This window comes from Solanum tuberosum, unplaced genomic scaffold (assembly GCF_000226075.1).
Source record: "Solanum tuberosum cultivar DM 1-3 516 R44 unplaced genomic scaffold, SolTub_3.0 scf00183, whole genome shotgun sequence".
Taxonomy (NCBI): Eukaryota; Viridiplantae; Streptophyta; class Magnoliopsida; order Solanales; family Solanaceae; genus Solanum; species Solanum tuberosum.
Window position 1 is genome coordinate 558308 of NW_006239110.1, and position 10143 is coordinate 568450.

At 34.7% G+C, this 10143-nt stretch overlaps 1 protein-coding gene across 1 annotated transcript; it reads left to right on the plus strand.

Annotated features, from left to right (window-relative positions):
• The first annotated feature begins 571 nt into the window (after positions 1 to 571).
• LOC102601523 (ATP-dependent Clp protease proteolytic subunit 2, mitochondrial) lies at positions 572 to 7166 on the plus strand. The gene is made up of 2 exons (XM_006354910.2): positions 572 to 1451; positions 6944 to 7166. The coding sequence occupies exon 1, from the start codon at positions 727 to 729 to the stop codon at positions 1441 to 1443; it is 717 nt and encodes a 238-aa protein (XP_006354972.1). The 5' UTR covers positions 572 to 726; the 3' UTR covers positions 1444 to 1451; positions 6944 to 7166.
• The last annotated feature ends 2977 nt before the right edge of the window (positions 7167 to 10143 follow it).

Sequence of the window (10143 nt, forward strand, 5' to 3'; positions counted from 1 at the left end):
CTATGTGAACGAGTCCAAACGAGCTCAAGGACCTTGTGCCCAAAAGTTGGGTTCAATTCGAGCTCTAATTTAGCCCAAAACAACCCACACAAAATAAAAGCAGCAAAACCACCATTAAAGAGATAAATAGGAAGGTTCGGGATGAGAATTTATCACAAAAACGATTCCCCAACACAATCTCAATGATCCCAACATAAAGCTTTAGCAACTCCCAACAATTAGCACAAAAATTAAGCTGAATCAGAGCTCAATTGATCATGAGTTCGATTTTGGAAATTTGAGAAAATAAGCTAAAAACGGGTCTAATCTCAAATAAAGCCAATTAAATTACCTCCACGACCGCAAGTCTGATGGCCGCGAACGTGATAGTCAAATGGGTTCGATCAATGCTCACCCTTCAATTTGAATGTATTATTTCATGTTAAATTAAACATTTTGATAATTTATTCTCATTTTAAATTTCACTTGCATAAAAAAGTCACTTAGGAAACATCAAATTAATGTTGAATAAACCAAACTAAATCCGATTTGATGCACCCTTTTTCAAAATTGAAACCCAAAAATTGGAATAAATTGTTTAACAAAATAGAACCGAAGAAGGTACAATGCTTACTTATGTCATTTGTCTAATTTTTTTGTACCAATTTTCGGATTATATAAACCCTAAGTAAGAAATGGAGTAAACCATCCACTACAAAACTGAAATCGAAATCGTGTAAAAGAGCGATGAGCAGCGTAATTGGTGGTAAAGTGTGGAATGGAATAGGCAGAAAGGGTTTGTTGAATGGAAATAGTAGAAGATGGTACGGTCTAATTCCGATGGTGATAGAGCATTCTTCCCGTGGAGAGAGGGCTTACGACATATTCTCAAGGCTGCTCAAAGAGCGTATCATTTGCATCAATGGACCCATTAACGATGACACTTCCCATGTTGTCGTTGCTCAGCTTCTTTACCTTGAGTCTGAGAACCCTTCCAAGCCTATTCACATGTACCTCAACTCTCCCGGTGGCGCTGTTACTGCCGGTCTTGCTATCTACGATACTATGCAGTACATCCGATCTCCAATCAATACTATTTGTCTAGGTCAAGCAGCTTCAATGGGATCCCTTCTCTTAGCTGCTGGTGCCAAGGGTGAGAGGCGTTCTCTCCCTAATGCTACAGTCATGATTCATCAGCCTTCTGGTGGATATAGTGGTCAAGCTAAAGATATGACAATTCACACCAAACAGATTGTTCGGGTATGGGATGCTTTGAACCGACTATACTCCAAGCATACGGGACAACCAGTCGAAATAATTCAGAAGAACATGGATAGGGATTATTTCATGACAGCCCAAGAAGCCAAGGAATTTGGGATAATTGATGAGGTTATCGATCAAAGACCAATCACTCTGGTAACTGATGCTATTGCTAACGACGCCAAAGATAAAGGTTCAAGTTAGAATTTCTGGTAAGACTGAAGCTTCTTCCCAAACTTAAAGGGAGAGAGAGAGAGGTAAAAGGAAAAGATAGAAGGAAGGAATAAAAGGCTAAACTGTTTTTATTGATTTATAGTTTTCCTAGGTACTATGTAGATATAAGACGTAGAGAATAATCAGGAAATGAACATCTGCAATGCACTTTTATGCATATTTTCTTTGCATTGCTGGTCGATCCAGTGTTTATTACTAATGTGTAAGAAAAAAGATAACATTTTCTTTGTAATGCTTAGGAAAGTCTCTGGGTTACTTGCTGCTGTTAGTACTTGTGTGCAAGTTGGATGAATTGATGTCTCAGTTCTTAATTTTCCTACTTTTAAACTTTAGTAAGTTTGTAAAAACAATCTAATATTTTCTCAAAAACAAGAGATGCAAACTATGACTATTAGATGTATAGACATGAAATCTTCTCTTACTTAAGTGCATCTTTAGGCCTAAAACCACTTTTGTGCTTCAGTCTAACAGCAACTGAGAGCTAGTGCTTTTCTGCCTATGCCCCTTCAGTTAGTTTTGGACTAATCTTGAGAGAACAAGTCTTGGATAATCGTGAAAATTCTTAGCAGTTGTCCCTTTGGGGATGTCCTATTGATTAAATTACTTGAGTGAATTCTTTTTCTTTACATCAGAATCTTTTTCCTTGCTCGGAGTTGTTATGGAAAAGAACTAAGTTTGACATAGGCGAGAAGGCTTTAACATTTTCACGATGAAGCTAAAAGCAATATGCTGGAGCATGAGAGTTTTGAATGACAAAGACAAGAGAAAAATGGTTAAGCTGCCGCTAAAAAAGTGGGTACTGACCTTGTTTGTTTAATTTTTAACCAAAATGAAAGCCAACAAAGGCATGAGATAAATGGTGGGCTCAAATGGGCTGAATAGGCTGAGATGGAGGTTCAAGGTAGTATTGGGCATGTAGTCATTTATTGGGACAAAAGAACTTAGAGATGCATTGAGAAATTATTGGTTTGCATTTGGCCACTGATCATAAGGAATAATTTAAATCTAGTGTCAACTGTATTTTCACAAGGATTTATGGTCAGGTGACAGTAAAACTACGGATTGAGGAACTTAAAAATTCATAATAAGTGATTGTACATTAAATTGCTGTGGAGAGTCAATGAGAATGGAGATGAGCTGTGGAAGGATATAATCATTCAGCTATGATAGGAATAGATATTGGAGCTCTTGTTGATTCTCATGCATACTAAAAAGGGGGTATGGAAATAGATATGCAAGTTATGACCAGAATGTCAAAAAGTATGTAAAACTGGAGGTTGGGACTGGGAGCATTATGAGGTTTTGGTAGGATGTTTGGCTTGAGGGTGGAAGACCAATGGATAAATTTCCCATTTTCTACTGTTTAGCTATAATAATACAATGTACAGTGGCTAAATGTCATACAAGGTGTGGATGGCAGTTTTATTTCAGCATAATTTGAAGATTGGGAATTAGATGAAGTTAGTCAATTTATTATATCCTCTGGAACCTACAGGCCTTGACATCAATTGGTTGGATTTTCAGATTTAGTTATCAGGGAAAAATTGAAAATATTCAGTTAAAATTTGTGTTGGTTGGATTAAAGTTCTGGATGACTGTTTATCTAAAAATATGCTACAAGGGAAAGGCTTCTACCTTTGCAGCAGATGCTTTTTTCTGTGAAAAGAAACAAGATTCTGCAGCTCATCTTCCCTTACACTGCAAACTAACAAAACTGGGTTGGTATTTTATTCTAAGCATTGTCTGGGTGAACTTGGTGATGTGACAGTGAGATTTAATGGAGAGCTGGAGTGTTACAAAGTGAGCAGAAGCTGGAAACCGATCTGGAAGACCATCTCTTTTGCATCATATGGACTATTTGGTCACAGTGGAGTAAGAGATTCTTTTAAGATCAAAAACATCAAATCTCTTTTGTAAAAGGTAGAGATGCCTACAGAATCTGTATTTTTGGTGTAGTCGTAGCATGATGGAAAATCCGTCCTAATATTTTGAATTTTTTGAACAGCAATGCTATAAGTGTTTTTTTGTTTCTTCTTGTGCAGTACCTCCTTGATACTCCAATAAAATTTAGCTTATCTTATATTTAAGAAGGCCCCAACTTATTTGGGACTGTGACATAGTTGTTAGTGTTAGAGATAGGGGGTTAGTTGTGCTAATTCTTAAATTGGTAATCTTTTCACATGGGACGACTATCACACCTATTTTGTATTTAACACTTACATATAAGTATGCCTTGTATTCATCATATGAAGACATCAATATGTTGCTACTGTTTCTCTGTTGGTACTCTGTTTGGCTAAACTTCCAAATTCTACGTATTCTGAGAAGTGCTCTTTTTAAGAAGTGCTTTCCGATAAAGTACTTTTGGAGAGTAGCAGTTTGTGTGTGACTAATCAATTTCAAAAGCACTTTTGTCAATATTAGAGCAAACTTTTTGCTTGGCCAAGGTCCTAAACCAATTTTTGGGGAGAAGCTACTTTTCCCAGCTTCTGAATAACAACTTCAGTTGCTACCTAAGTTGCTCGGACTCGGGTGCGGGTATTTGAGACGGATGCGAATCCGAGAGTTGGATTCGGCAAAATTTAAATTTTAAGATTCGGGGGTGCGAATCCGAGTATGGATACGGGTGCGGGGATTCGGCTAAAATTATTCAATATTATAAAATATATTTATAATGGTAGTACAATTCATTAAAGTTCTGACGTGCTGCCATATCTATATATATAGCATATTAAATTAGATAGTAGTACAATTCATTAAAGTTCTGACGTGCTGCCATATCTATATATATAGCATATTAAATTAGATAGTAGTACAATTCATTAAAGTTCTGTGTGCTGCCCTTTCTTCTCCCAAGAAACCCTAGCCCTGCTTTTTTCCTTTCCAAGAAAAAAAGCTTTCTCTAGAAAAAAAACTTTGAATTATTTATTCTTTCCCATGGAGCCCCTTCGCCTCCTCTGTACAGAAAAAAGATCTGTCTGCTCTCTCTCTATTCGTGTAAGCTTCGCCTCTTCATTATTCTTTTCCATGGAGCACCTAGACGTGACAACTTCGTCGTCGTCAACTTTCGCCGGCCACGAAATTGATCTCTTCCCCATTTTTTTCTCGGCTTTGGTCAAAGTATCCGGATCGGATCGAGACGGGTTCGGCCGCAAAAATGAAGAGTCCGCGCAACATAGGTTGCTACTCAAAAGAACTTATGTTTTTCCTAAAAACTTGACCAAACACCTCAACTTTCTAAAATAAGCACTTCTTCAAAACAAGAAAAAAGAAAAAAGGAAAAAGAAAAATGAAAAAAAGAGAGACCTTTTAGCTCCCCAGAAGCTTGGCCAAACAAGCTATTAATCATGACCAATAAAGAATGAGTTACATACCTAACTATTCTATGCCTAGTGGCAGTTTCAAATGCACCGGGCTTTCACAACTCTCAAAAATGCTTTAGAAAACTTTGCTAGAATTGCTGACAGGAGACACATGGTTAAAAAGCTTCTACTGGCCCAAGATGTGTCTAACTTCTAAATTAGATAGAACCATTGTTCTTTTTCCTGGTGAGGATGAGATGAGTAATTAAAGTCACCATTGTCATATCTTGCTATTCTGACATGACACAAAGAAACTGTAAAGTAATTTGCTGGGACATCCATAGATGCCAAAAAATTGTTGTCTACTTCAGCTAACTGGGGTTATGATAAATGGAACTAAGAGGCACCCTTCAGGTGTCTGTTATTAATTCTGGTACATCCTTATGGATTGAATTGGTCTTTTCTGGTGGTTATCCTTAATTGTCTTATCTCTCGAACTTATTCGTTTGAGTTTGATGGCTGCATGGAAGCAAAAGATAATTTTGTTTAATATTTGTGGTTTTCAGTCTGCTATAGCTCCACTTATGGACTAGGGAGATTCTCTTAGGTATGAAAGCCTCGTGTCACTAGGGTTTTAAGTAGAATATTTTGGGAATGGAATCTCAGAGGAGATAGAATATTTCGATTCATAAATATGAAGTCATTGATTCTCAATTTTGAGTTGAGATTTTCTTTTATGAGTGATACACGAGCTTCAGGGAATCTGGTTGGTTCTAATCCAGGTTATATATAAGGCGTATTCTTTCCATATCAAAGAAAGTATACTAAAACATTCTCGAAAATTTTGATATCTTTCGATTTTCCTGTAAGATACAGCGAAAATGTGCCTTCAATGAGGAGTAGAAGGGAGCTATCATTTGTAGTTGGCAAAATTAGAAGCATCTTCTATCTCCAATTTTTGATCACCTGCTTAAAGTAGTCACTGCTCAATAGGTGGTAACAAGGAACCCCTTATATACAAGACAAGGAGCAGCCATGAGGGCTTTACTTATTGATTTTGTAAACCTATCTTAGGTTAAAACTGATGTTTTCACTGTAGTAGAGTAGTCAATAGTTCCAGGGAATTGTGGCTTTCTACGTGTTTTGATGTTTTTGGATAAAGGAACTCGAGTATATATCGAGTCCACTTTATAGCTTGAACAACTTCCTCTGTCTTCTAAATTCATTGCTTCATTTGCTTTGTATCTTGTTATTTTGTGATGCCATACTTTTCATACAATCCTGCTTGGAAAGCTTTTTCTTTGAGCCGAGAGTCCATCGGCATCAGCCTCCTACCCCACAAAGGTAGGGGTGTAAGGTCCACATACATTCCCTCCCCAGACCTCAGTTGTGGGACTACACTGGGTATGTTGTTGAGGCTAAAAAAGTCATATCTAATTTCCGAAGACTTGTGTTGCACGCTGTAAGGTTTTGTTTGATCAACTAAATAACATTTATGTGGTCGTTTGATTTTGAGTGATTCTCTTCATGTCTTACATTGAAAACTTTTCGCTGGGAAGATTGAACTAAATTTAGGTGTGGTTGATTTGTAATAATAGGACTTGTACACTAGCAGTCAGACTCGAAATAATTTAATCTTTATATTCAAACTAGTGCATCACTGCTGGCACTTGAAAGCTCCGACTTCATTTATCTGTTTGAATTTCAGACAGCAGTACAAATTTGGGAAGTTGAGGTTGCTTCCCTCTCCTACTTGATTTTTGAAAATATATTCCCATCATATGCCCCTCATCTGATAATCAATTTGGAAGCTAAATCCCTTTGATTTCTATGGTTTGATTAAAGTGAGGATAAGTGATTATTCTTAAAACTGGTATTCAGTAGGTTTATAAGAATGGAATGCACTTCATTTTGTATAATATCGTGTCTGAGTTTGTCTACCTGGTAGTGGATTCTTGATCTGTCCACTAAAACCCTCCCCCTTTTTCTCACACACAAGACAAAGAGGTTGCAGAAGATAACTTGTGTTTGATATTCTTCATTTGCTTAAGTTCATTGATTGATTATTCAACCCGACCAGAAGCATGGAAGTAGTTTTCTTCCAGTGGCTCGGGTGGCATTTGGATGTGTTGGTTGAGATACTGACAATCTGTTTCATTTGGATGCAGGGATCTACAATCTGCGTTGATACCTGAGAACTTTCATGCGATATTTCACTTACGGAGAATAGATTAGCATGAGAACTTGCTTGAAGTAGTAATAAGAATAATTTTCAGCAATGTAAGTCATTGTTTATTTTTACATGTAGAAGTGAGGAAGAGTTGGTTGTACAAAATTCCTGATTTAAGTTTCTCATTTTGAGCTCAATGCCAAAGATGTTATTTACAGAATTTTTCTTCTAACAAGGCCTATATGGCGATATGTTATTTAGCACTGCTTTAGATAAAAGAGCTTTTGTGTGGGCCGCGAAGCCTGGTTGGTATATTTGTTTGGAAAAAATTTGTAAAAAATACACAAATCTCGTTATGTTAAGAGGCAATAACATCCTATCCATACTCCGTTTCAAAGGACAATTTTTTTAAAAAATTTAAGAATTTCATATAGATCACTCAACGTCCTGATATATAGTGTCTCAATACATTACATTTGTTGATGCAAGACGCACCTGTCTCGGTACATGGCTCAACATCCCTATACATCTCGTCTTGATATATTATCTTTGTTGATACAAGACACGTCTGTCTCGATATAGCGCTCAATGTCCTGATACATCGTGGCTCGATACATTACCTTTGTTGATACAAGACACCTGTCCCGATACACCGTGTAAGAGTGATGCATATGAGAATAGGAGAGAATGATGAAAATATAAATTTTTGTAATTTTTTTAAATTGTAGGAAATTTTAGAGAATATGGTAAAATAAGTTGTGTATTTAGATTTTTCCAAAAAAGTTACATAATAAGCCAAATATGTGATATGTATTTGTTATACACAATTATAGTTTAAGAGAATTATGACCTATAGCTATAGTTAAGATTTTACAGCAAATATCTCTCTCCCTCGCTTCTATCCTCTCTCTCTTTTGCCTCTCTTCTCTTTGTCCTCTCTCTCTTTGTGCAACACAAATACAAATGGCAACATTCAAAAATATAAATGATAACAATCAATGATACAAATACACATGGTAACACAAACACAATAGATGAATACAAATGCACTTGAATACAAATGGTAACATTCAATGATACAAATGGTAACAATCAATGATACAAATACACATGGTAACACAAACACAATACACTGACAATAGATGAATACAAATGCACATGAATACAAATATAATTTGTTTCAAATTACAATAACAATAAAATTGTATCTGTTGATACAACTCTATTCGTTGATACAACTTGTATTCGTTAATGTACTTGATATAATTGACTTGCATCAACGAGTTGAATACAATAATCATTGCTACAAATTAATTTTTTCAATTGTATTCGTGATACAATTATCAGTTAGATACACAATTATCGATCACATATACAAATTAATTGTATCTTTCTCGCTTCTCTCCTACTCTCTCTACCATTCTAGCTTTGCTTCTATCCTAGTATCTAGTTAACAGATCAATTGTATTTATGGTACAGTTATCAACTGGATATACAAATCAATTGTATCTCTCTCCCATATTCTGCTCGCCTCTCTTCTTCCTCTCCAATCTTGTTCTTCTCTCTTCTCCTTGTAACATGTAGATACAAATTGTAATTAAATAATATATAACTAAGAAACCTGCTTATGTTTCTAGTCTTCCCTATTTTTGTAATTTCCCCTATTTGTTTGACATTGTCATAAATTAAAAAAAGAAGACTTTCAAAACTTGTAATTAAATGTGTCATAGCATTTAAAAGGCATTAAAGTTTTTCATTAAGATTGAAATAAAACGTTCAAAATTAAATATCTTCAAGTGAAAATTACAATAATATACTATTTAAGACTTTAATTAACAATATATGCACATACTTATTTTTAATTTCATACATAGTTTTTAAATTACAAACATAGCAGAAAAAAATATTTTTTGAATTTAATTTAATTATTTAATTTCGATCTACTTCTCTCCTCTTTTTCGGATTATGTGCCTAACTTTTAGGGATGATAATTATGATATTAAATTTTCTCTTCAATTACAGTTTCTAATACACACGTTTCTGTGTTTTTCAAATCTTATTTTATTTTTATTTCCTTTTATACAATAAATGTAAGTAAAGTAAAATCTTTTTGTCTTCCCAACAATTTATTATTTCTTAACATTCATTATGCCCTATGTAGTTTTAATTTGGTAGAAATTTGCATCATTATTATCTTCTCTCTTCCGTCCAGCCCTTCACCGTTGTGATCTTCTCTCTTCAGTTCATCTCTTTCACCATTGCTATCGTTTCTCTCCAGTTCATCCCTCAATATTATATTTTTATATTTTGATTTTATGGACAATACTCTATGAAAAAGTCCTAGGCTTAATAAATCCATCATAGTTGTTAATAGTCCTCCTATTGTATGTTCAGGACCTTCGTTTGAGTTGAATGCATTCACGAAATCTCCGATTAAAAAGTTGGAATGTATTCTCATTACTTCTTCAAACAACTAGGTTAAGGAAAAAAAAAACTACCATTGTTACACCAAATAAGAAGGGTAAGGAGAAGATGGTTGAATCTTCCGATTCGAAAAACTGTCCTCATGATAGTGATTTTGAGGACAAAATTCTCATTGCCATAAGATTAAGATTAAACATTGAATCTAAATCAAATTGAGAAATCGTTTGAAAAGGTACTAATTTTATTTTTGATTTCCGTTCTGTTCATATTTGTGACATGCAATTTTTAGTGTATACTTTTTATTCTTAGAAATACGATGGGGTTGCTGTGAAGAAGGTATCCAATCGGAGAGGTGTGAGTTCGGGTAATAAAAAAAGAAAAAAATCGACACCACCTTTTAAAGTATTTTTATTATTTTCGTTTATTATATATAGTGTTGATTATTTAATTGTTTGACTTAAATTGTTTCATCAAACTTGATTTTTAGTTATGTATTTTATAATTTTCATGGCCTCACAATCATAATTTGTTAATTTACTATTTTTTAGATCAAGAAGATACAATCTCGTTGGTGTTTTTATGTCAATATGAAAGATTTATTGATATAATGAATCGGCTATCCAAACTAAATATTCTTCATTTGATTAAAGAGTCATCTTTTTAATATCTTCTTAATTTACAACAAATGAAGGTTCAACATCAAGTTATTAGAAGTTTGGTTCATCACCAGTCGACTAACGATCATGATGGCATGCTTATTTTTAATTTGAATGG